Source organism: Heloderma suspectum, chromosome 1 (assembly GCF_057233095.1).
Source record: "Heloderma suspectum isolate Gila_16-S chromosome 1, 16-S_ref, whole genome shotgun sequence".
In the NCBI taxonomy this organism is placed as follows: Eukaryota; Metazoa; Chordata; class Lepidosauria; order Squamata; family Helodermatidae; genus Heloderma; species Heloderma suspectum.
Window position 1 is genome coordinate 77,047,547 of NC_139458.1, and position 27,189 is coordinate 77,074,735.

Sequence of the window (27,189 nt, forward strand, 5' to 3'; positions counted from 1 at the left end):
AGCTGGCCTGTTAATCCCCCAACACCATACCTCCCCCTGCCCGTGACCACAGTTATGGTGGCACCTCCCCCACCCCCTGAGTTGCCCAATAGTCCTCCCAGGCACATATTAAAATATTAAGATATAAAATACACAACAGTTTAAAAGAATATAAAAGAGATAAAAGAGAACTGCAGCTAAGAAGGAGCAGATAGTCCACGTTTGCCCCTTCCCCTTGTCTTTAAAGCTGCTGCCCTCTGCTGCTGCTGCTATTTGCTGCTGGTATTGTGGCTGCTGGTGTCTCTGGAGAGGCAGGTGGGTAGATCTTCAGGTCCTACGCAACTCCAAGTGCGACGCTAAGTGCTCCTTCCCCAGCAGCCTCTGGCAGCCCCGCCTTAAGTACCTGTGGGCGGGGGCAGAAGCAGGCTCAGGTTCAGGATCCACCTGGTGCAGCTGCTGGCTGGTCCTCCTTCCCCAGGCTCCTTTTATTTTTATAAATAAAAATTTTTATTTTATGATGCCAGGGTGCAGAGATTGTTTTGACACATTGGCTATCTGCTTGTTTCTGTGCCTCTGTAATGCCTGCTCAACCTTTAGCTGTGGAAGCAAACCAATTATAATAAAGACATTAAGACGCCAGTGCCCTCTCCTGCAAAGGAAATTTATCCAATAAAAGCTGCCCAGAACGTCCCACCATTCAGGAGCAGGGTGGGGGTGGGTGGGAGATGAAACAATAGGCTTTCTGTTTTGGCAGTTGTAATCTGCTGTGGTTTCAGCTCATATTATGAAGATTGTCTTGAAGCTGTTGAAAGAAATTAAAAGCCTAATATACCATTGCAGACTCACCAGGCTGAACTAGTCATACCTTCACCAAAGAAGCATTTGGATAATTGAGTGAACTGAATGGTGGAAAACCACTGGTTCTCACTTTTAGCAATGCCAAGAAATTGTGCAACTGTCAGTTTATAGAGACAGGCAAATTATTATAGCAGCTTCGCCATATCCAGTTTTGCTAGTACTGGAACTATGTATCCCTACTCAGTCGTGGTGTTCCTTTGTCAGCTTGAGAACCAGCTCTATTGTTATCTGCCCCTACTCATCTCAAAATATAATTTCAGACATTGTTTTACATAAAAGAAACCAGAAATCCAAGGGCTAATTTATAAGTGCATATATAACAATTTCTCTACACTTAATTGCTCACTTAATAAGAGACAACTAAAAAAGGAAGAGCTCTCAAGTTTTGAGGCTTGAGGTTTGCATGTGTTTTGTTTTTTGATTTGCTAAATCTGTCACTAACTTGTACCTAAGCAATACAAAAGTACTGCATAATCAGGGTTCTACATCACACTTCTTAAAAGACAGATTAAAACTAAATAATTTTTTAAAAAATGGGTTCCACTGCAAAGGACATCACAAATGCGTTTTAAGCTGTGATCGGTTCAGGTGGCCGAGAAGTTACTACCCATGTCACAACCACACCCCTTTAGGAAGTCAGAAGAATAGCACGAAGGGCACTGGTGTGGACAGAACATAGTGGGATGTACCTACAGAAAATGTATAATATCCCTCGATAGCAAGGGAAGTCAGTTGGAATTTCAGTTGCAGCTTACAGCAGAAGAACAATGATTAGCGCTAGTCTGTCCGGAAGCGCTGCCTTCGCTTGGCTAGAATATGAACTGCCACATACTGAAATGCGTTGTTTGAGGCCCTATTGATGGTCCATTCTCACAAGCCTTAATATAAGCACAGCATCTGCTGTTCTGGGCACAACCCATTTTTCAAACTCTCCTCTGGCTTTGCCACCAGGCTCATGGTGAGTCACCATTTCCCCCTCCACACAAGCTCATGAGGCAAAGGAGAGCATTGGTCACTTTTTCTTTTGACATCTCACCTTCTCGCCAGCTGGCTAAGAGCCCTGGGCCATCATAAAGCTAGTTCCAGGTGAGAACTAGCTTTATGATGGGGAAAGTGAGTGGACAGACATGTGGCCTCTCACTCACTTCCTCTCCTCTAAAACAGGTTGGAGGAAGCAGCAGCCACAGTGGGTCCTGGGCACTTCACTGTGACAAATTATAGGCACGGCCTATACTGCATCCAGTTTGTTCATTCATCCTGTGCAGGGTTTGGTGGGTGGTAGTGATGAAGAAAGCATCTAGGATTAGCCTTGCACATAGCGGTACAAAAGTGGTGAAGTACACACAGCCTTGAGATGCCCATTTTTAGGTGAATTAAATGGTCTGAAAATCTCCTGGGGCATTTTCACTCTATTTTCACTTCCCCATACACCCACGAGTGGCATATTTATTAATCCAAATTAATCCCCAGAACCTCAGGCCTCTGATCTGGGTGAGAGCAAGATACCCCTCAGCCAGTACCTGGATACCACTGATGATGCTTGCGCAGCCCACAGGACCATTACATTTTAAGAGTGACTAGAAGGGGGTTAGGAAACAGCTAGGCAGTCATAAATGTGAAAACCCTACATAAAGCCAGCCTGCCAAGCTTCTAGCAAGCTACCAGGTTAAGGGGAACCCTTAGGTTATGACTGGAAGGCCTGACTCATGCCATCCAGTCCAACCAGTGCTATGACTATTTCTATTAATGTGGCACCTCCAAGTGAGACTGAAAATCATATGGTTACATGGGAAGAGAGAGCTTAACTACTGTGTCAAGCATACTCTACATTTAGGACCATTCATACTGTTGCACAATTAAGGATACCACGTGAAGAAAGCACACTGTGAGCCAGTGTGATGTTGTGGTTGGACTGGGACTTGGGAGATCCAGGTTCTAGTCCCCACTTGCCCATGAAGCTCACTCGATGACTTTGGGCCAGCCATTGACTCCCAGCCTAACCTACCTCACAGGGTTGTTGTGAGGATAAAATGCAGAGGAGGACCATGTAAGCCACCTTGGGTTCTTTGCAAGAGGGAAGGTGGGACATAAATGAAATAAAAAATATAGCTTGGGCTCAGTATAGCTTACAGACCACTCCTTCCATGTGACCCATTATGATCTCCAAGGTCCACTGAAGGTACCCTCTTTATGGTATTACCTATATACAAGATCATAGAGACACCCTCAGTGGTCCCTCTTCATTCTCACTCCCCACTACAAACTTGCCAAAGGCGAAGACTGAGCACCTTTTGTAAGTGGCATTAAGATCAAGCCATTTGGGTTGGCCAGTGGAGCAATTTCAAAGAATTTCAAATTCAATAAAATGTGTGATGTTGTTTTGCCTTAGTCTCCCTCTTGGGCTTTGTTACCTCCCCTGGGCTGGGGGAAGAGGGAAGACCATACAAAATGGCTCTTTTCAAATGCCTCTGAAACTAAGGATGCTCCACACTACAGCAAAGGGAACAATGGCTGGATTTCCAGTTATAAAGCAAACACAGCAATAGCCCGCCAAGCACACTAACCTGAATAATTATGTCTTTTAAGCTCATAGGCAGAACCGCACAAAGATAATAGCTTGTATGTGCCTACCAGGCAATACTGCTGTGAAGGAGGAAATGTGCAAGGGACCCCAAAACGCAGGAAGCCTGCTTAAGCCTGTAATACAGCACTGAGCTTTCTATATTCTAAACTAAGGTTTATGTGGACAGTGGATATAAGAAAAATAGCAGTTTGAATCTTGCCAATATAGAGCAAATCTAGTCAGTCTGATCTTCAGCATCAGCACCCAGGCCATGAGATGCATCCTATTTGCTCCTGCAAATGACACAATGGCGTGACCAGAAAACGCCAACCCCTTTCTCTTAAGTACTCCCCCTTGTGGATGCAGAGGTCCCTGCAAGCAAGAAAGCCAAATACAGCTATGTCAAGTTGCATTACAATCACCCAAAATTAAAATGAAAAAGCAAACAAGGGAGATTTCGCCACGGTGGCTGCTGTGCTCTTCCAAGTTGGGCTCTGAGGGCTATCCTAAGCTGAAGGGGGTTATGATAAGACCATTCTTGTGAGATGTTCAAGCACCTCCAACCAGCAGTCTTGATCTATTGATCAAAAGGAACATTTCTGAGATTTGGTTGTGAGCCCATTTTCTCTCAATACATATTTTTCAACACATTTTGAGCTAAGAACTATATTGGACCATTCAGGAAGCACAAAAGCCAGTGGAGGGTGAAAAATACACTGATGCCATTGTGCTTTTCCTAAGGCTCTCCTAAAACTGTTTTATAAGATCTCTATTCTGAAGTTAAAGGAGGGAGCATAACTATGTAAGAACTGAAATAAAGCATGCCGCAGGAAAAGCGCACACACAAAGTATCAAATTACTGAATCACTTCAGCACAACCACTCAAAAGAAATAAGGCTACTTACTTCTGCAGTGCAGCTAACATTTGTTTTAATAAAAACATTTTTAAACTGTTCACAATTAGAGTGAAAAAATCAAAAATAAGGCAGCCATCCATGGAATGATTTGTAAAAGACATTAAAATTACACTTGAGTACACAAAATCAGGTATACAGCTGTGACCAGGGAACACTGTGCCCAGAAAGTCACAGCTACTCAGAAACATGACTGAAGCACAGAAAGTTGATCTCCTTTTGAAATGAAAACTCTGCTTCCTCATATTGATATAAGGGCTTTCCTCCCTCATATCTCCTGTGGTTCATCATAAAGAACATAACGCAGCAGCACAATACACAAGTTCAAGTTTTCCCATTCCAATACAGCTGGCTATGAAGAATGCAAACTAGCTCCCACTGAGTGTACCTGAAAGACAGATTGGTGAGCCCTCTCTAGTTAAGCAATTTTCTGCTGTTTCAGAACATTTTCAGAAATTCCAAGAAGTGTCCTTCCATATTTGTAGATTCTATGTGCCCTTGATATGTCTGCTCTGTCACCATGGCAGGTGTTATAAACCAAGTTTTTTTTAACTCAGTTAAGCAAGAGATCATCCCTTTATTTTGTGAATAGTGGTCAATTAAGTGGCCAAACATAATGTTCCAGAGATTAACTGATTTCCACTTTCAACTCAGTCCACAACTGATGTGCATTGTGGAAGTGCAGGAATACATCCCTAACTCAGCAGTTGATAGCTTCCAGAAGTCGAGTGTAAGACCTTGATTAGAATTTGTATTTGACTAATAAGATTTTAGACTACAAAAGCCCCGATTTTGAGTGATGATTCTTAAGATGGGGGATAGTAAACTCGGGTTTGCTTCAACCTAGACGTCTCCTCAATGTTAGGATTCTCATGGCTATAGAAGGGATTACACATCTGGTGCCATAATCTAGAAATTCCCTTCTCATTGGTAGCCACTTAAGTGGTAGCAGTTAGGCAATTCAGTACAGATAAAGCACCAAGACATCCTGGTCACCACATATTAGCAAATCAGAGTGGCAGTGGTAGAGGAGAACAAGTCGTTTAACGCTGAATGCATTTGGAAACATTTCAACCTTACAGGCCTTTGCTGTAGTGCCTCATGTCTTGCCTTGCTCATGTTTAGTATGTGATACATCCAACATATTGATTGTAGACATAGTTCCTTATAAATCAAGGATAGAAGTACAACATAGGCTTCCTGGTAGGGTACTCGGCCCAAGGTTAGAAAGCAGAGAAGCTAGAATTGGCAGACATCATTTTCATATACATGAAGTGGTGTAGGCAGCTTCTGGCCATGTTTTTGCTAAAAGCTATCAGCAATTAAATGCAACTCTGCCCTAGAGTAGGATTCCTGAGGTTCTCTCAAATGTTAAAAATACTAAGAAAAAGAGTGATTTTGAAGTATGATTTAATCCCAACTCCTACACCAAGTGCTTCTAGATCTATAAACTTTCAGATCAAGTTTGTTGTTCACCCAGATGTTCTTATTTTGCCACCATTTCCTTCCTTGCCAACTCAGGAACTTCTTGTTGCCTTAACCACCACTGCAGGGCAAACTTGGCCTTTAATTATACTGCTGTTTAGCTTTCCTACAGTCATCAAATATGCAGATGTGACAAGCACATAAGCCATCTTGTGTCTCATACCAGATATTACCTACTATGTTTTCTTTATATTACATTTTGAGAGTGTAATTCTATTTTACGTTATAGAAAAACTCCACTTGATCAGTAAGAAAGCATTCATACCTTACAAATAAGGCTCCTTTTTAAAGAAAAAAAATAGAGCAGGCCACACAATTTTCAATGCACCAAACCTCAGCTGATGTGGCCACCAGGTGTTTTGACAACACCTGTTCTTACAGTCCAGGGCAGGCATAAAAACTAGGTGGCTTATCCAAGCTTTTGGTGAATCCACTTATGTAGCTGGTGCACTACACTTCTGGATCACACGGGCAGGCCTGCTGAGTGTTGGTTTTAGATGAGATCAATAACTAGCATACAGGAAAGACCACATGTACATTCTTCTGTGCAGATTTTAACTTCAATTTCTAATGTTACGCCTCTCTCATGAAATACAAGATCCTCAGTGAAGTCTTGATCTTGACTACTGCTGCTGCACTAATACCAAATCAGCAAGCAGGAATAAGCAATTAAAAACCAAACTCTCATGAAAAACCAAACCATCATTCTCTGCCAAGCAAATATAGGATGTGGATAAGGCATAGAAGAGATCCACATTATGTGGGCTGTTTGTAAAATGATAGGGAAAGAGGGAAATATAAGTTACACAGAATAACCAGTGCTACAGACACCAGTTACCTCTGCTAACAGTGACATTGTAAATATTAATTGAAGAATTGCTGGCAGTGAGAATGAAGATTTAAAACTGATGTCAAAATTGTGTGCTCAGAATTTACATATACCTTCAAATGTTTTAGGTTTCTGCCCAAGGCTCTCACAATTTCTTTCATAACAAAATGGAATTTACTAGCCAAAAAGTAGCATTTCTTACATGGAAGGTATCAGTGACTGGCACTGCATTCCACAATTGCACTTACACTCAGAGTTGACTGAACAATTTGAGAGAGGGGCCCACAACAACTTAGGATGCTTCTCGCTTGTGATAATGGTATATATTAGTCTCTGCTATCGCAGAGATTGATACTTTAGCCCCCTTCACTCTTGCTGATTACCGCTTACCATATTCTATTTTAGTGGAATACATTAGTATAGTGTCCATTTCAATAAGCACCTGCTCCTTAAAGCCTGGAACAACCTAAACTCCAACCCAGCATGGCTCCCTCATTCTACCATATAGATTGTTATACTCAAGGGGCACAACAGATGTTTCCTAGTAATTCAGTGAAAGAAACCTAACAGTCTGTTTAATTAGTACAAATCTTGTCCAGAGTTTCATCCGAAACACATTTCTTCAGCAGATGCATCCTCCCAAGACAGCCCATGTCATCATTACCAGATGAAAAATCTGGAGGTGGCAAATAGTAGTTCCACATGTCAGAAGGCAGCATCTAATGTCAAGAGGTCAGCTGTGAATGCAGACATACAGAATACTTGGATTATGATTTCATGATGAGCTGCAAAGTTCTTCCCAAATAATCTCTTAAATTCCAACTTCCCTGAGAATAGGGCAAGAAGTCATAATCAGAGTATCTTCAGAAAAGGGAAGTTATGCAGGATTTATGTCAGGCTGTCAACAGTACCGTCTGCTATACTAAAAGCTTTCCCATAATTCCTCCTTTTGTAATTGTACTTCTCTCCAACTCCTTAAAACAGATGGGGTGGTTAACAGGATAAGAGAGGCAATGATAAAAGAGCAGCTGACACCAGTTTGCTGCTCATACCAGACTGAGAAGATTGCTGGACTTCAGACTTTTAATGCTGGTGTCCAATGGACAAAATCAAAGGAATCAAGCAGCCCAGAACCAATGCTGCCACCTCCAGGCGGCTGAGTCCTTTGCCTCCAGTAGAATCAGGTTTGTGGCTGTGTCCCATTCCACCCACTTCAGGGAGAACATGAACTGTGGCAACATACAGAAAAGTTCCAGCAGAGAAAAGCATGGCAACTCCAGTCGCATTGACTTCTGAAAGTGCTTGTTTACTGCTCTGTAAAACAAAAACATGGCAAAAGGAGACAAAATACAATGCTTAAAGAGATTCCTTTTTAATTATACTTCAATTAATTATTCTACTGAAGACTCAAAGCCAGCTTTGAGAAGTATTATTGCCTATCCTGAACTAGCCACTGAAGAATAAATGATTCTGAGAGCCAACTTTCCATATCTGTCATTGATTTATCCAAACAAGGGTGCCACTAATGTGCTCAAATGTTTACTGAAGTGATTATTCACATCCTCCTTCTGCAAAAAATGAAAGTAGTCTTGTCGCATCAAACCCTAGACAACTACCTTAGATGTTGCATAAGACATACATGGAAATCCAGAGAATTAAACAAATGAGAACTAATATTAATAAGACACAAAGCAAGTTCACAAAGAACTCTGGGAAACTGATATAAAAAACCAATTGGCAACGCATTTTATATAATATCTGATGCGAGATTGTTGACTTAAAGCCCACTGCTCAAGATCAAGGGAATATATAAGGAATAGAGTTGTAGAATTGAATGGCCAGGATCAAGATTTATCTGAAGCGTGTCAAAATGTAAAACTGTTAGTTTATTATTCAAGTTCAAACAAGCAAAGCTTTTGTTTATTAGTGAGCAATTTTTTTTGTAAAAGTTACAAACACTAGAAAGCATGATATATACACAAAATTTATACACTTGGGTTTAATTCTTAAATTTTGAGTCAGGAGTTGTTTTGTCAAATCTGTAATTCACAATTAATCTTACGTAGCCTGAATGATATGTGTTACAGCCTTTTCAAAAATATATTTTAAACCCATCGGAACTTTTTAACGAGTCAACTGAGCCCAAGTTTATGGGACAGTAGATAAGAATGCAATAACATTTCAGAAACTGTATAAATATGAGCTGATTTTGGGGGTAGGTAGCTTCTTTAATATTGAAGCTCCTGGACTGTGACAAACTGCCAGACTCTCCATAGAGAAGCTCCAGTAAGTGTATGGACTCAACATTTCTTTGATGGGCTTCCGCCGGGCTTTGAAAACCTTGCTGTTCAGGTGGGCATTTGGAGTGGGTTAAGGTTTTTTAGAGCAATGTTTTTTTGTTCAGTTGATTATGTAAATTTGTTTTATTTCATGTTATTTGTATTGTACGCCACCTAGAGTGGCCAGGTAGCCAGTCAGATGGGCGGCTAATAAATCTAATATATAAATAAATAAAACATTGTTTCGTAATAAAAAATGCTTCGCAATATTACCTTAGGGCACAATCCTATGCACATTTAGACAGAAACAAGTCCTACAACTCCCAGCATGCATAGGATTGCATCCTTAGTTGCTTTTAAATGTTTTGATACTTAAGAGATTTCCTAATAAAACACATTTATATTAATAAAAGAAATTAATCCAAAGATTCCTGTACTATAATTATTCTTAGTGTAAAACCTGGGTAACCCAAATGATGGTAAGTGCACACTTTGTTTAAAAGTGCTTTTATTTGCTATAGTGGGGATGGGGAACATCTGGCTAGTGGGCCAGATATTGCCTGCGGGGGTTCCCCAACTGGCTTGCCAGCTTCTTCCCCAGGCCCTGACCCTCTCCCTACAGGGAAGGGAGCCTTTGTCATTGTGCAGAAGAAAAAACTCTTATCTCCAATCAGCTGGTAATCAGAGATAAGCTTTTCTCTGCAAGGGGTGGGGGCTGGGAAGAAGCTTCTGAGTGATTCACTTATGCTTACTTCTGAGATTTATCCTGCAGATGCTTGTCCTCCTTTCTTGTGGGTAGACATGCTGCTCATGCTTACTCCTGAGTAGACATGCAAAAGCCTTGAATTTCGCACTTCTGAGTAGGCTTAAGATCAGTAGCTGCACCCATTCTGCTTTATGCCCCTTCCACATATGGATGCACCCTGCCCACCCCAAGACATTTCCCAGATCATAACAGGGCCCTTGGGCTGGGAAAGGTTCCCCCTTCCTGTGCTATATGAATTTAACAGTCAGCTAAATGCTCCCTGAATACTAAACTTTAAGCAGATAGTTCAAAGTAACATCAGGACACATTAACCCTCCAAAGTTTTTAATCTTCATTGCAGATGCATTTGCTTAATTTTATTTATTGCTCATTAGTTTTGGTTCTCTGTATATGTTGCACTAGCTCATTGTTAATGTGTTTAACAGGCTATTGTTTTATGCTTTCTATATTTTGTAAGCCACTGTGAGCAACTCCTTTTTTGGAGAGGAAAAGTAGGGTATAAATTTCTTAAATAAATGTGTCAGTGCAAAATAGAATGCTCACAGACGTTTCATGTAATATTTTTAATTTGTTTATATTCAAATACTGTTGGCAAAAGCAACAATTGCTGATGTCTTTAGTAGATGTCATAATCTGTAGAAGATTCAAACTTTTAGTCATAGCACAAATGTCTGGCAATTCAAAATCCACTAAAAATATATTACTGAAGGAGATACAGAAGTATTTGATTAGATACATTCCACAACACACTTACTCATGCAAAACTGAGTGGTAATAACAATGTGGGTAAAACACGATTTTAGCATCTCCTTCCCGCGTTAGATCGTAATTCTGGGCAGTTAAATCTGAGAAGAGATTTACCTGGCTTAGTCCCAAATAAGTTACCATTGACAAAACAGGTGCTGCTAGTGCAAAAACTAGCAAGTGCTTCCTGATTCGATTCCGTTCAAGACCAGCGTGCATAAGAAAAGAGACAAGGCCAAAGGCAGCTGGTGCCTATAAGAGAAAAATCGCTAAAGATGTTATGTAGAACTATAGAACAGGCTGCAATCACTATTTCTGTTCAGTGAAATGGAATGCTTAGCCAGCCCAAAAGCTACTATCTTATTATGGCCTATTTAAGTTCTTTTTCCATTTATGATCATTCTGAGTGCAAGGTGTATATGTAGCATAGCATTTCCTTAAATTACAAATTCAACTACTACAGAAGCTATTAGCATATCACATCCCATGGATTTGCATAATCATCACAAAGGCACAGTTAACTAGGCTGTAAAAGGTTTAAACCCACTCCAACTTAATTTTCATTCTTGTTAGTTTCCAAAACAGCATCTAGATAGCAAACGTCTGCTGTAGCAGAGTTTTTCTTTTCTTAATAACTTGAAGTGCTGTAAAAAACACACATCTGCAGTAGAAAACCAAGATGTAAGCATCAATCCCCTTCCCCAAATTTTGATTTTTTAAAAAAGAAGATGGGATAAGACATTTTATACAGATGTTACCGACAACAGAACTGGGCCTCTCTCCCACCCCCCAATTCATTTGTTCTACTTTGATAGAAACACTTCAAACTTCCACTGCAAATTAAAAGAACTTCTATGCACAAAGAGGTGATCTGCTTGTGATTACACTGTGTGGTGGGGCAGGGGAAGAAGGGAGGGAATCAAAAGCAACTAGCTTAACACTTGGCCTCAGGAGACTATTGCAGATCTGATGGAAGGGTGGGGGTGGGGTAAGAGAAAAAGTGTAAAAATAGAAGTGGTGGGGGAAGGGCAGAGTTGGCCTGCTGTAATGTTTCTATGCAGTTCAGCATCCCAATTTCTCAGAAATCCACCTTTGAAGTAGTTTTCCCCTTTCATTTAAAGTATTAACTAAACCGCATAGTCCAGCTTCTAAAAGTAAAGCACATTTACTGGCATTGTGGAAGGCAACAACCTTACTCTGAGCTCCCACACAGTCAGCCTTGCTGAACCAGTCCAAAGGTCCATTTAGACCAGCATTTTGTGTCAACAGTGATCAGTTACATGCCCTGCTCTTCCCAAAAGCATGAAGGTAGTGGCTACTCCCTGTTTCTCCCCCGCATCTGACTGTGAAAAATACACTGCACCTGAAGATGGAGGTTCCATTTAGCTATCATGGCTAATAGTGGATAGACATTGCCCAGGAATGTGTTGAATCTCCTCTTTTTAAAAAAATCCAAAGCTAGACAACCACATAAGTTACTATTACCATCACTGGTGGTAATGAATTCCACAAGTTTATTATTCATCGTGCAGAAATGCACTTCTGTCTTGAACATACCAGACAGTTTCATTGGGTGACCAGAGTACACAGATAAATATGTACACAGAGAAATGTGTCCGTTCATACTGTTATTTGGCTTAGATCAAGCATTTCCTCCTGCCAGTATTACCTGAGTGATTCCCTCCTCAGCCTTAGCTCATAATACCACCTTCCCACACTGTTCCAGAGGGTGCAGCAAACTCTGGAGCAGGCTTGTGCGGGGGGGGGGGGGGAATAGTAAAGATTACTTCCTCCCCCGTCCTCCCCCAGAAGGAGCCCTTCTGTCTACAGAAAATGGATCTTGGATCCAACCTACAGATTTATTAACCCCTTTATTAGAGAAGGAAGGCTGAGCGCCGAAGAATTGATGCCTTCGAACTGTGGTGCTGGAGAAGACTCTTACAAGTCCCCTGGATTGCAAGGAGGTCAAATCAGTCCATCCTAAAGGAAATCACCCCTGACTGCTCAATGGAAGGACAGATACTGAAGCTGAAGCCCAAATATTTTGGCCACCTAATGTGAAGAGAAAACTCCCTGGAAAAAGACCCTGATGCTGGGAAAGATTGAAGGCAAAAGGAGAAGGGGACGGCAGAGGATGAGATGGCTAGATAGCATCACCGATGCAATGAATATGAACTTGAGCACGCTCCGGGAGAGAGTACAGGACAGGCAGGCCTGGCATGCTATGGTCCATGGGGTCACAAAGAGTCGGACACGACTTAATGACTGAAAAACAACAGACATTTCCAGAAATCTTAAGGCCATGTAAGGAAAAAGGGTTCTTTCAATTTTTTTTTCTAGAAACATTGGAAATTTTGGAAAAACTGAAAAATAAGCAATACCTATTTTTAAAGTGCTCTTTACAGATCTAAAGTCACTTTGTTGCATTAAGACAGCCTTCCCCAACCTCATGCCCTCCAGATATTTTGGACTTCAGCTCCCATCAGCCTCAGGCAGCATGGCCAATGGTCAGGAATGCTAGGCATGGTAGTCCAAGCATCTGGAGGGCACCAGGTTGGGGAGGGCTGCTCTAGGAACATAAAGCAGCTTTTCTGTGGCTGAAGTTATTTTATGTATGACTTAATTTGCTCATAACATTAACATTATATTTTAAAACTTTAAAAGTAAACCGAGTTAGTGAATTTGTAATTCTTGTCTGAATAGATTAGAACTATATTAAATGACTGCTACAGCATCAGAAACACAGGACTCTATAGAACAAAACCCAAGCTGTCAAGAATGCACATATACTGCCAACACTGCACAATGGTCACATGTTGGGAAACTGAGCACAAATGTCTATCAGTAAAATATACTCTAGATCAATAATTTTAATAAGGAATGAAAGAACTACCTATGCTGGGAATCTTATAGAGAGGATAAAAAAATATTTTCCCCATTGCTTCATTATTTCCAAACATTTTACAGCTCTAGTCTTTCTACAGAAGTGTTTTTATTACATAGTTTTTAGAAATCATTTTTTGCGGAGTAAAGGCTGGGTAACAATATATAAAAACTTGGTCTTAAATTCTAAAAGAAAATATTCCATAATCCAAAGCTGTTGAATTTTTCCAATTTTTCAGCAAAAACAAAAATGGTCCTCAGAAAAAATGGAAAAACTCGTCCCCATCCCCCCCCCAAGTTTTTCTGGTTGTTTTCTGGGCCTTAACATCCCTAAAGGTAAAGGTGTCCCCAACCAGTCATGTCCGACTCTAGGGTGTGGTGCTCATCTCCACTTCTAAGCCGAAGAGCCAGCGCTGTCCGAAGATGCTTCCGTGGTCATGTGGCCGGCATGACTGAACACCGAGGTACACGGAACGCTGTTACCTTTCCCGCCGAGGCGGTACCTATTTATCTACTTGCAATTTCTTGCTTTCGAACTGCTAGGTTGGCAGGAGCTGGGACTGAAGACGGGAGCTCACTCTGTCACGCAGCACTCGGGTCTCGAACTGCTGTCCTGCCGACTTTCCGGTCTGCAGTTCAGAACTGCGTCTTAACCACTAAGCCACCGCGGCCCAATTTAACATCTCTACTCTTTATAATTTATTACTTTTCATCCTAACCTGTATTGATAACTGAAGCCCTGCAACCAACGTGTGCACACATGCAGAGATGCAGAGTGATTGTGGAGGGAGAGCCAAGGTACAGGTTAGGTTGCTGTCATAAGCTTAAAGACACAAACCGAGAGATGCACAACAATCCTCTGGGCTTGGAGGGACCTCCCTTTTATATGTGAATGGTACTAATTTGGTCACATAAATATCACTACTCCTGCCACAAGCCACAGACTAGAAATAAAATATATGATTCTGCATTTACAATCAATTTCATCTGCCATTCTTAGGCATGAAAGCTAGAAGATAACTTTGGAAACTAACATGCCAAAAAGTTCCACTGGGAAATGAGAAATGAAGAAATGCTTCAAGAAAACGCATGGATTTCTTAAGTCACACTGTTCTTAAATCATAATTTCCACCACTAATGCAAATCCATGACTCCCAATAACGAATACCATCCATGCATACCAGAAACATGTAAAGATTTCCTACTCAAAGGCTTACCTTATGTAACATAATTGCAACAAACACTATTAGCTGGACGCTGGTCTGAGATGTAGAAGCTGCTGCACCCAAGGCAACACCGTCAGCTTAATGAGGGGGGGAAAAACACACACACACAAGTGTGAACCCATCCACTGATCAAAGGCTTAAGGAGCCATTTTATGCAAGGAACAATTTTATAATGTAAACCGCACCCATCATTCTCTTATCACATCTTAATCTGCTTTCCCTTTTTAATGATTTAATTCTGATAAAGGACAGTTTTTGAGAGCAAATCTATAGCAACAGTTTCAAATCATGAATGGGCCCTCAGTCTTCTGAGAGGCAATACACCCAACTACTCTGTTTACTCCTTTATGCCATGAGAACACCAGTGTTCTAAATCATATCAGACTTGTTCCTAGTTTCTCTTCTTAAACTGTCTATCAGAGTCAGAGGCCTGACATATTTGACTTCAGTTTATTCTTTCAGATGAACACGGTGAGAATTTCAAGGTTACTGTCACAATAAAGGCTTGCTTTGCCTCCTGAAAACTGTAGAAGGAAAAGGGTGTGTTGGTGTGCGCATGGGAGTGGTGGAAATTAGGCCTCTGAGGGCTTGGACAGATTGAGTGTTTTGAACTACATGTAACCTTATTAGCATATAAACCATTGTACTAGTTGACATTTTTACTATGAATAAGATTCCAATAAAAATCTTCACCCTTCCAGTTCAGAGATTTGATCTGGCAGCTGCCCTGCAAATTAAAAGCAAATGGATAATGTTTTGCTTGTGTGGGAGTTTCATGTGTGCACTGGAGCTCCCCGAGCACTAAGCAGTATATTCATTATTAGGTACACGTCCCTAAGGTTTGTGTCAGTCTTCTCCCTCTTCTCTCTTACCCAACACAAAAGAGCGCTCAGTAAGCTTGGAGAAAGGTATTGCAAGCATGATACAAAGGTTCCTTTCCTTACCAGGAATGCTAATTACTGGTGTCATGTCATGCAAAACTAGCATAATTCTAACCTGGATAACCTGACAAATAAGGCCTTTGTTCTTATTTGTTCTTTAAAAGTGACCAACAACAGTGACCCACCTGCTGCATGGACAACTAGTCCCAGTGTAGTAGTAATTTTGGAATTTCCCGACCTTGCTGCTTCTGGGTCTGAAATAATTAAGAAATCTTAACCAAATAAGATATAAACAAGTATGTAGAGAACCCTAAAAAAGAAATATTACAGGAATTAACACCCAACGTGTTAGCTAAAACCAAGCTATAACATATTAACAGTTCACCAGTTTCTTCACATATCAGATTGTTTTTAGAACTGGGGAGGTGGACTATTCCACAAAGCTGTCCCCTTTTGAAGGGCACTGTGCCTTAGTTGTCTGTTGCCCCTATTTTACAGCATGCTAAAGCTTAGTAGATACCAGCAGCAGCATTGTCAATTATTGCTATACCTTTGTGAATTCAGACTTGATTTACCCAAAACTCAGAATAACCTGGACTGTCATACTGGGTTTGTTTAACAGTAACATTCTAGAATGTTTATTTACTCTAGAAAAAATCTCCTGGTGGAAAACATTGTTCTTTAAAAGCTTGACGCCTACCAATAAATGTTTTAAATCTCTGCAGACAAAACCTCATTTAAAATCCTTCCAGTATGGAGGTTAACTTATTTCATTGGCAGTATATAGACTTTTGAGCAAGCATTTTATTGCAAAGCCTTAACACTGTATTGAACAGGCAATAGTAGTAATTTTGCTTCAGAACCTCCACTTCTAGACTCATGAAAGAATACCCACAAAATTCAATCCACTCAAGCCCTGGCATACACCATGTGTGTATATAAACTAACTTTGCCTTCCAGGTCCTGAAACGTTTTAATTAAAGCACTTGATGTGGAACAAACTGTTTACTTTTACTTAAAACAGGTGACGCTAGAATATGCATATCTGAGTATTTCAAGACTCTCTCGCTATTCATTCCAAGTATGATCTGAGTTGACTTACCATCTGCAGGGTGGACATGAGAGCTACCAATCTGATCTACCAGAAGCATAAAGACAAAGCCAAGGACAAGGGAAACACCAATGTAAGCATGTAATCTTGAATGATCATGGCTGTGCTCATGGTCGTGCACATCTAGTACATCTGGTACTTTCTCAGATTCAACCATCTTTTGAGTCTCACTGGCTGGGTGATGCTTTGCTAAAGGAAACAAAACAGGACAGTTTGAAATTCCACAGAAGCCTTGAGCACTGCATTTCCAACATATTTTAATTGTCAAAATTATTAGATAATTTGTTGGCATCCAAGCCATTTTTACATTTCATGAAAAAGGTACAAAAGAATTTTAAATGCAACTGAGCTAACTTAATAAAATTAGGTTCTTTCATACATTTTTGTTTAAGAGGAAAAAGTCAAGATACTCGTGTATTAACCACCACATAGATGTTGCTCATGAGTGCTGAACACCAGCATGTGTGAAAAATGCATTTTCAGTCTTCAGCTTTTGTAATCTGTCAGAAAGAGATTTAAAATTGAATAGGGAAACAATTTTAATGGTCAGTCAGTGATTATAGGTACACAAGCCTCATTTAACATATGTAGGTACTTTCTTTAAACTCAAACATTTTAGTGAAAGCAAAAGCTTACCAGCAGGTACAGTAAGCAAATGTGTGTACATGTGCAGGCACTGTGACAACTCTAAATTTCTAGAGATCAATAAGAAGCATCTTGGGGCAAGTGAATAGTATATCTCCAATGACCTTAGGGAAGTATGCTGAGCCACTTTCTTTTACTGACTTTCTATTCCTGGCAGCATTTATTATGTTTCTATCAGTTCTTAGGTGCTTAAACAACCAGGAGCTTGGGGGTTCCTCTACCCCAGTCATGGGGATTAAAAACATACTTTGAAGTGGAAGCTTTGTGTATTGTTATTTTCAATAACCATCAAGGAAAGCAATCTACTCTTGGTTAAGCTACATCACATCTCCAATTAAACTAAATTAGAACTACAGCCCCCCCCCCCAAGAACTGCCCCTATTAAACATCACAGTTAAAATTTTATATTAAAACACATCACCAATTTCAGAGAAGTGTTGTTTTTCAAAAGCAATCAAACAGGATATATGTTGACATGCTGAATTACACAAATACATAAAACAAGCAGCAATTGCCTCTACCTTTCCATTTCCTATCACTATCGCTGTAGCATGAGTCAAGAGCCCTAGTAATCCCACAGCAGTCTTTCCAGTTTTGGGAAAGAAAGCATTGCAGCAGATTCCCAATTCTCTTCATGAGCTGCCTCACACATGATTGGGATAGCTATGTGGTGTTCATTACAGCCTAGGAAGAGCAGCATTATTACCTCCAAGGAAGATGTACCACCAGCTGCCTCCCTTTCCAGCTGATGAAAGGCATTAGTAAAAGGGAAGAGGAGACAGCAGTGGAGAGGGGAATGGGTGAATGTGTAACAACAAGGGAAGCAAGTAAGCTGGGGGGTGTCTCTAATTTCAAGGTTTATGTATCCATTTTCCAACAACTGGAAACTGCAGTATTCATCTGTGCTATATTTAATTATCAAAAAACCTACCGGTTTAAGACCAGAGTTAAGGCTAATACATTTTGGCTCAAGATCCGCAAAGCCAGGAAATTGGAAACCAAGGTTGATGTTTGAACAGGCATGCCCCATGATCAGTGATGTTGTGCAATGTCACAAATTGTGCTTGCTTACAACTTACCTTCCATGTACCCACTTTTCCTGGGTCTTTCAGGCACAAATCCAGATGAGGAGGATGGAGTGCCTGGGACCAGCAAAGATACCCCACGTCCTGGTCCTGTATGGCCTTATAACGCACACAAGCCTTATTGTATTGCTAGAGGAATCCTCTTGTAAGTTGCTCCATGCCTGTTTGTTGCTTGTAAGAAAGCACTATTTGTGACACTGCACAACATCTTTACTAATCATGAGGCACATCTGTTAAGGCATCAGTCCTAGCTTCCAATTTACAGCTTTGTGAAGCTTGAGCCAACAGCAGGATTTTGATAACTGAATTTCCCTGGTTTTTAAAAAGAAAATTACAGTGTTCTGAAAAAACAAAAACAGAAACTATGACACAAAACACGAACAAGTCATTAACTGATATATGTGTACAAATGAACAGATATGTACCTCTACATATCCAAATGAACAGATACGTACCTCTACAGTTCCAAAAAGCTTACTCAGAGGAGTCCAACATACCTTCTCCCTCCCTCTCCCCTCTTCATCAGTGATTTATCAATTGGAAATACAAGTCACACCAGCCTAGGACATTAATTCCCTCACATAAAAACAAATGACACCCAACAAAATAATCCACATAAAAACAAATGACACACTCAAACAAAACAATCCACTTTTTTCTCAATTAGAACTACTGGCATATCAGTATAACACACAAATAAATCTATTCACAGCACCCCAAGCCACAGATCTTGCAATACTGTAACCATATGGCACTGGAGACAATGTATTACAGTGGTTCTGGTCTTACCTGCAGGGTCAATTTCAGAGAGTAACATTGGGTGACCATTCCTCAACCCCTTGGCAATGGAGCTAAGGGGTTCCACAGGGTACTATCCTGTCCCCAATGTTGTTTAGCATCTGTATGAAGCCACTGGGAGCGGTCATTAGGGGATTTGGAGCTAAGTGCCATCAGTATGCTGATGACACACAGCTCTACCTCCCTGTGACATCTGAAGAGGCTATGCAAGTCCTGGATCAGTCCCTAAACCCAGTAATGGGCTGGATGAGGGCCAATAAACTGAAAGTGAATACTGGCAAGATGGAAGCCCTGTGGGTGAGTGGTTCCCAGGTACAGGAGGCACGCTCATTGCCTGTTCTGGATGGGGTTGCACTCCCTCTGAAATAATTGGTTCGTAGGTTGGGGTACTCCTAGATCCATCATTGTTGCTGGAGCCCCAAATGGCCATGGCAGCTCAGAGTGGCTTTTACCAGATTTGACTGGTTCACCAAGTACAGCCTCTCCTGGACAGGGATAGCTTGGCCACAGTGGTATGGGTGCTAGTAACCTCAAGACTGGATTACTGCAATGCGCTCTATGTGGGCCTGCCCTTAAGGCTGCTCTGGAAGCTGGAGCGAGTGCAGCAGCTCAGCTCTTGTTGAGAGCTGCTCCTTTTCAGCATGCAACTCTTTTGCTGAGGGAACTGCGCTGGCTGCCTATTCCCTGCCTGGTCACCGAGGTCATTAGAGGGCATGCTCCTGGTGGTTCCACATGGACTTATGGCCCAACTGGAGTTCACAAGGAGAAGAGCCTTCACTGTGGTGGCCCCCTTTCTTTGGAACTCCCTGTCCCTGGAGGTCAGGCAGGCACAAACACTGCTTCTTCTGGCACCTCCTGAAAAGAGCTCTTCTTCAGGAAGCATTCTTTAACTGACCAGGGAGGATTTTTATTGGTATTCCGTTTTTAAAAAACAATTTTAATATGGGGTTTTAATTCTTTTCATCACTTTACCTTTTATGTTCACCACTCCGGTATCTGTTTCAGATGTGGAATGGTATACAAATGTTGTAAACAAACATGCATACATTTATTTATTTTAAATACATTATTCTAGTTCTGGTAGCCAAAGAGCTAAACCTGCACTAATATCCGGCCCCCTGACTTCTGAATCATTTTCAGGCTTTTCCAAGGTATTTTCAAGCATAAACCTAATAGCTGGGAACGTAAGCAAAATAAAGAGAACGCCAAATCCCACGGGATGCTGAATTTTGCCCAATACTAACTTCTGCACTTGAACAATAGGATCAGATAATCACAGTATATAAACCTGCATGGGCTCACTACACAGGATTCCATTAATATCCACAACAACTGTGGTTGTTTTGATATTAAATGTATGGACTGGGGTCCAACAAGCTGCTTAGGCTCACTCAAGGACCATGAGCAAGTGTGGTATAGTGGAAAGAGTGTCAGGTTTAAAACAGGAAAATACAGGTTCAACTCTGAACTCAGCTATGAAGGTCATGTGGTGAACATGGGCCAGTCAATGAGCTGGTTCACACGAACACAGAAGCTTAAACTAGCCACCATGGCTTATTTAAACCATGGCATGAGCTGGGTGCAAACTGCCTAATTACCCACCCACATGGCTTGTCATGTCATCCGAACCTGAGTGGCATGTCTTGTTTTTGGGGGAAACAACCCCCAAATAACTCAACCACCCATACTTCACAGGGTAGCTGGGAGGATAAAATGCGGGTCTTCTAGGAGGAAGGCTGGAACAAACAGAGCGCTCCTACCTCACAAGGGGGAGTCGGAGATCTGACCCCACTCCCCAACCCAGCTGGTGTGGAAAGAACCACGCTGGCTGCCATCCAAGGTCAGAAAAACTACCTTGGAGGAGGAGGAAAGGGGGTGTTCCAGTGGGCAGGAGGGGAGAAGAGGGGACCAGAGAGGCCAGGACATGAGTTATCTTGACCCAGCTTCCTCCCCTTCCACTCCAAAAATCAGGACAGACAGAGGACAGGGAGGCAAAGATTGCCTCTGCTGCTCCTCCCACCCTGCTGGCTTCAGCCTAGCAGGGCATAGGAAATTCAGAAGCCTCTGAATTCGGAGGCTTTCGAGCGGCAAAGGTGTAATTGATAAGACTGCACCCTAACAAAGAAAGAGCTGTATGGAATTCTGTAGTGTTACATGTACATGTCCTGGCCATGATTTTTAAGCCACTATGGCATTTTAATTCACTGAAAATACAAAACTTAAAGGTTGCCCTACAACTGCTGAAATTCAAAAGAGGCTGTGATCTATAATAAAACAAAGCTTATAAACATGGCCAGTGCTTGAGGTTTGAGCAAAAGGTCATCTTTAATTATTCAGAATACTTCGCACCAGAACAATAATGCTGTTGTTTTCTCACCTTCCAAGATGTCTTCATAAAGCGCGTGTACTCCTTCGGGCACAATGACAGCCAAGGCAGTTCCACAAAGAAGCCCAGCACCAAGAACTGTGACTAGCTTTAACCTTTCCTGCAAATAAAACTCAAAATAATTAATATTTCATAGCAACCAAAACCTTGTCACAAGAATAAATTTTTGGATAAATATTGCTTACTCAAAAACATGAAACATGAAATCAGAACTTTTGACAAATAATCTAGGCAATCTTTTGGAGCTAGGAGAGAAGAGCAGGGGCTTGCTTTAGTGCTGGCCAGCTGAAATGCCTTTGGTCAGCCACTTCCAAAACAGCCAGCCACAACTGTCACCTCCAGAGTTGGGAAAAAAGCATGGTGCTTATTTTAGTGGTGGGTAGCCAAGGTGCTCTAGACATTTCACCAGCTCATCGCCAAAACAGCTAGCCCCAACTTTCCTCTCTAGGTGGAAGGGGGCAGAGATCTTTCCTGTCACTGCACTGAGCCCTCTGAAGCTCAGTAGAATTACAGGGACAATTGCTTCCCCATGTCCAGAGCCAAGCTAGATAGGAAGGCTGGGCTTCCTCTCACCATCCTTGCCATGTCAAGTGCAGAGAACAGAAATACAGACCCTTCTTCACAAAAATAAAAAGTTAAACTGAAGGAATAATAATTCTAAATATATGTTTGGATTGGAATTAACTTGGGTTAACCACTGGTTCAGATGTCACGCTCTACAACCTACAAAGCAGCTGATTGTGGGTCATCAAGTAAAAGCAGAAGAGGCAGGCACTCCACAAGCAGTGCACCCACTCTCAGCTGCTCATGCACAACAACCCATCAGTTTTAAAACTGATGGCTTGTTGTTACATGCAAACCAGGTCTATGTAAAATAGAAACATTGAGAATGGTATCTGACCCAGGTTAAGCAGCACAAATGTAACTCCTATGTTTTATTTATCATGTGGGGCTTGCATTAGATTAGGGGTGGACAACCATGGCTTGTGCAGCCTACCAGAGGTACCCTGGGCTCCTACCCACCAGTGCTGCTGCCAGCCAATTCTGCTGGGAAATAGGGTTCCTGGGGATGGCTCTCCTTGCACACCCTGTTTCCCAGCAGAATCGTGCTCCTGTCAAACAGTTGCCAAGTCATCAAAGCTGCTAGGATCCAGGAAATGCCATTCTGTTTTATTTTACATTTGTACCCCCTTTCCTTACAAAAATGCAAGGTGGGTCATCTTCAAGGATCATCTATGGAACTCATATAGCTGTTCTTGTACTTGTCAACTACCCAAGTTCTGCAACACATTCAGAGAGCAATTCTATGATTCCTGGGCAAGCATCCCAGGGATCACAGGACTGGGAAAACTCCTTCTGATGTGGGAGCAGGAGATCCAACCCTCAGCCCTTGTAGATGGTGTGGAGAGAATCATGCTGGCTGCCTCTCTGAGGTAAGAAAACTGACCTCAGAGAGGCGGGCAAGGGGGCATTCCAGCAGTCAGCGAGGGAGGAAACCGGAAGGTCAGGATACAAATTATCCCGAGCCTCCTTCTCTCCCCCTCTGACACAGCACAGAACGGAGGACAGGGAGGCAAAGATCGCCTCCACTGCTCCTCCAACCCTGTCAGTTTTAGACAAGCAGGACACTGCAATCTTGGGAGCCTCCAAGTTTGGGGGTTTCTGAGCAGCGAGGATACAGTCCATAGGATTGCACCCTCAGTTTTCAAATAATGAAAAGTATGAATACCAACCTAGGAGTTGGACATAGACTTCCCATCTAACTATTTTGCCAGTAACAACTGCCCCTGATTAGGGGAGATTTAGGTACTTGTTTCAGCCCAATCCATTAGTAAGTCCCACTTTTTCAAATAGGACTTGCTTCCAAATGTACCCATAGGATTGTAGCACTAACCTTCTACTAAGCGATCTTACATCATATCCTTTCATGTGCACAGACTGGGAGCCAAACAAATCTGTCTCTTGACTCTAAGCAGATACAATTCTCTGGTGCATGTGGGCTGCACAACCAGATGTTTTGGATTATGCTAATTAATATAAAGACTGCAGGCATAGCCATCACCTGGATAGCTGTTCTAGGGCAGTTAGGTTGAGGCAGAGGTGCCTTCCCACCAGCCAGGGTGGTCTGCGTATGCTCCAGACACCGTTGATATGACCACAGTAAGTTCCATGAGTATAAATGTATTGCCTGCAGTAGGTCCCACAATCAGAATTTCTGGGGGTAGGACAGAGGCAGCCTTGGATCCAGATCTTTTGTTTTCCTTTGACCTAGGATTAGGCTTCTGTATGCCAGTCTGGAGCTGGCATAAATAATCCCCCCATTGGAAGCAATGGGTGAGTAATTAAAAAAGAGATCAGTGTGTGTGAAAACAGTACGTCCGATACACCCTGCCCCAACACTGCTGGCCTTGGCTGTCGTGAGCCAGCAGGGCCGTGGAAGCAGTGGCTGATCTACCACTTCACTCACACACACACACACACACACACACACGATTGCATAGTTAACAGAAAACTCATATGTTGCAATTGTTATTGCAGCCACTTGATATACATGCTTATTGAGGGAGTGCAGGAATCCACAGCTGAAAAATGGTTTTAACATCAATAATTTCACCCTGTTTATTTTGCTTTATTTTTTGGTGATTTAAGCCACCTTGATCTAAACCCATTCTGATTCCATACACACACACACACACACACCCATCTGTTGCCAGGAAACCTTTCCTTGACAGAGCTGAAAGTTGAGGTTGGGGTGACAAACATTTCCCAATCCTTGCGGCAGTTACTACTTAGAAAATGGCTACCTCTGAATATTTTAGAAGACAAAGATCAAATGTGTTTCCTCTAAGTAGACAGATCAATGATACAGAACAAGCCAACCATTTAACTTAGCCAGTCACACAGAAAATGTAATATCATATGGGCAAGCAGCTTGCCAACCTTTGTGGCATGCAGGTATATGCAGGAATGCTGGGAAATTTCTGTGAACTGGAAAGATATTTGTGCAGAGTTGAAAGATATACTACAAAACTCGTAGAACTTAAAGCTTGCCTACTCAAAGTATTTGCTCTAAACCAATAATATTTCTAAAGTGCTTGTTACTTCTCAGCCCTTTACATTCATGCATTCATATTTAGCAATAAAACTTAAAGAAAACTTAATATTCTTAATGAAAACAATCCTGACTTTGCATATTACAAAAAGTACTTCATGCTTATCAGAGAAATTTCATTTCAGCTGCAAACCTATATACACTTCCCTGGGATTAAGGTCCACTGAACTCAATGGGATTTACTACTGAATAGATATGTATAAGATTGCACTCTTAATGAAATGACATTTAGCAGACATGCTTCCTGCATTTAAATAAGCTTCTAATTCTGTAGACATCTGTACAGTAAGTAACCATTTTCTCTTCCAGATGCAGAATTTCAAATACATAACACTGGTATAAATATATGAAGTTATCTATTTTTTGCTTTGTCTTGTGTTTATTATCCAGCATATTTTAAAGATGTTTTCCCCTCCAAATCTGGAAGCTTTAGAAGACATTTTACTCAGAAGATACTTATTGCCACACATAATGCATTGGGAAAATGAATACAATTTATTTTAAAATGAGAATCAGATACTCTTTTCAATGGAGACAACAGGTAGGAATAGGTATAGGAACAAGTATTCCTTGTTCAAGTGTCAGTTAACAGCATAGTGTAACTATCACCTGAAATAACAGCTGTCTGAACATTTCTAGCACAAAGAATACTGAATTCTTGGTAATTTGGATCTAGCAAAACATTTCTGCCATGCTTCAGGGAGCAATCCTATGTGGACTGAGAGTCACCTCTGACCCCAGGGGCAACCGCTTATCCAGTGCAGAGTGGTAGAAGTGGTGAGGAGCAGATCGCCTCCTCGCTCCCTCCGCCCTGCTTTCACAGCTAGACAGCTGATTTCGGGATATAGGAGAGCAGGAAGTGGCGGCTGGACAACACATAAGATGTATCACACCAGCACTTCCGACCTTTGTGCCCCAGCCTTCCCCCAGGAACACCCTGTTTTCGCCGCTTTGTGCTGCTCTTCCGAGCATGGGGCTGATCCGTGCTGCCTACAAGGCGTTGCGAGAGGGGGTGGATTCTCCGGGAACTGACCTATCCTATGGCTATCCAGCCGCTGACTAGCGGCCATAGGATTGCACCTTTAAGAGTGCAATCCTATGCAAGTTTAGACAAAAAAAAGCATGGTTGGCTGGGGCATACTGGGAATTGTAGGACTTTTTTTTCTGTCTAAACATGCAAGGGATTGTGCCCAAAATCTCTCAACTAACTTTAAAACTCATGAATTACTTTACTAATATTTGACACCACAAAAGCAAACTGGACTTAAACAGATTTACAGGGGGAGGGGGGGGGGCGGAAGCAAGTCAGAAAGAACACAAACTCAAACCACCTGGATTTTGTTTTTAAAGACTTCAGTTTTTACCACCTCCTCTTTCTTTCTGGGTCATTATACTGCATCAGAATCCTGATATAAGGGATCAGAGCTAATTGAGATGTGGATCTTATTTCAATTAAATTCTTATTTACAGTGTTTCCCCCACTCTCATCGTAGATATTAATAGCATTCATTAAATTACTTCCCTCAACATTTCTTTTCTCTTGCCTCGCTCCTTTTGAGAAGTCAAGGTTTGCATCCCCCGCCCCCCTACTTTCTGCAGACTTTTAACTTCTAGGCATCTCCGTTTCGAGAAGTGGATGGCAGTTGCACGGAAGCCTCCTTACCTCGGAAAAGTTTACGGCCAAAGGGATGATCCCTGCCACATAGCAGCCAACCAGCATGGCTAGAGAGAGCAGGCTGATGGACAAGAAGTCATCCATGGCCGGCTTCTGCTTCGTGTTAACCGGGGCGCCCCAATTCACCAGGGAATTCGCCTTCACGGCTCCAAAGGGAGAGAAAACCTCCTGGGCCAAAAGGCGACTGCGCCAAGAAGTAGGGGGCAGGCGACACCTCCTTTCCACTCAGAGGCCGCGCCGCCGCCTAGGACTGGCCACAGCACTCAGGACCCACTTACTTGCCTGTCAGGAAGCTCGGAATCTACTGAGGAGACACCCCCCACTAAGGGTGCCGTCCACTGCGGGCACCCGGCTCCCTCCGAGGAAAGCCTCAGCGGCCCTAAGCCAGCCCTCGGAGGGGCGAGGGGCAAACGGACCGTCTTCCCTTTCCTCTGGTCCACAGCCCAGCCCCGGGTAGCTCAAATCAGACGCTCCCCTCACTCCTTGTGGTGCAGATGAAGAGAGAGGGAAGGCGGATGGACTCGGCCTTCGTCACCCAACTGCGCTACTTAACCAGTAGTTGGCTACGGTTACGGAAGGCGGGGAGAGAAACTGCCCATTCCTCAGTCCGCCGCGGCGGCGGCCATCACCATAAACCCAACTCCCTCAGCTGTTGCCATAAGGCCAAGTGGCAACTCTTCGCTCACTTCCTCTTCGCTCACTCAACTTCCGGGACACCTGGCAGTTGAAAGCAGACGCACTAGCGGGCCGCTCTCCTTTTATTCACCCCTTTCTTTCCCGCCCAATTTTAAGATGGCGGGCAGGGAAAGGCGCGCGATATAAGGCCACCCACGGCTATGTGTTCTTGCTAGGAATGGGAGTCCGAACGCTTCTCCTCACGGCCGACCGAGGGAGCCCTTAACAAAGATGGCCGAAGCCGCGCAGCTCTCTCAAGTTATTTCGGCTCTTCCGCCTCCCGCGCGGAAGGAAG

The 27,189-nt window shown here is 42.3% G+C and overlaps 1 protein-coding gene across 1 annotated transcript; it reads right to left on the reverse strand.

Moving 5' to 3' along the window:
• Positions 1-4,307: 4,307 nt before the first annotated feature.
• SLC39A9 (solute carrier family 39 member 9) lies at positions 4,308-26,922 on the reverse strand. Its single transcript, XM_084847926.1, has 7 exons — positions 26,208-26,922; positions 21,424-21,532; positions 16,510-16,707; positions 15,593-15,661; positions 14,518-14,603; positions 10,535-10,669; positions 4,308-7,942 (listed from the first exon to the last, which is right to left on the reverse strand). Exons 1-7 carry the CDS (start codon positions 26,301-26,303, stop codon positions 7,712-7,714), a joined length of 924 nt encoding a protein of 307 aa, XP_084704052.1. The 5' UTR covers positions 26,304-26,922; the 3' UTR covers positions 4,308-7,711.
• Positions 26,923-27,189: the final 267 nt, after the last annotated feature.

What these genes read in the sequence shown, in the direction of transcription:
- SLC39A9 (XM_084847926.1), bottom strand. Translation starts at nt 26,303, where the DNA reads ATGGATGACTTCTTGTCCATCAGCCTGCTCTCTCTAGCCATGCTGGTT. An exon ending in TTATGAAGACATCTTGGAAG is followed by an intron (nt 16,708 to 21,423) that starts GTGAGAAAACAA and finishes TGTTTCCTTTAG; the next exon opens with CAAAGCATCACCCAGCCAGT. An exon ending in TCATGTCCACCCTGCAGATG is followed by an intron (nt 15,662 to 16,509) that starts GTAAGTCAACTC and finishes TAATTATTTCAG; the next exon opens with ACCCAGAAGCAGCAAGGTCG.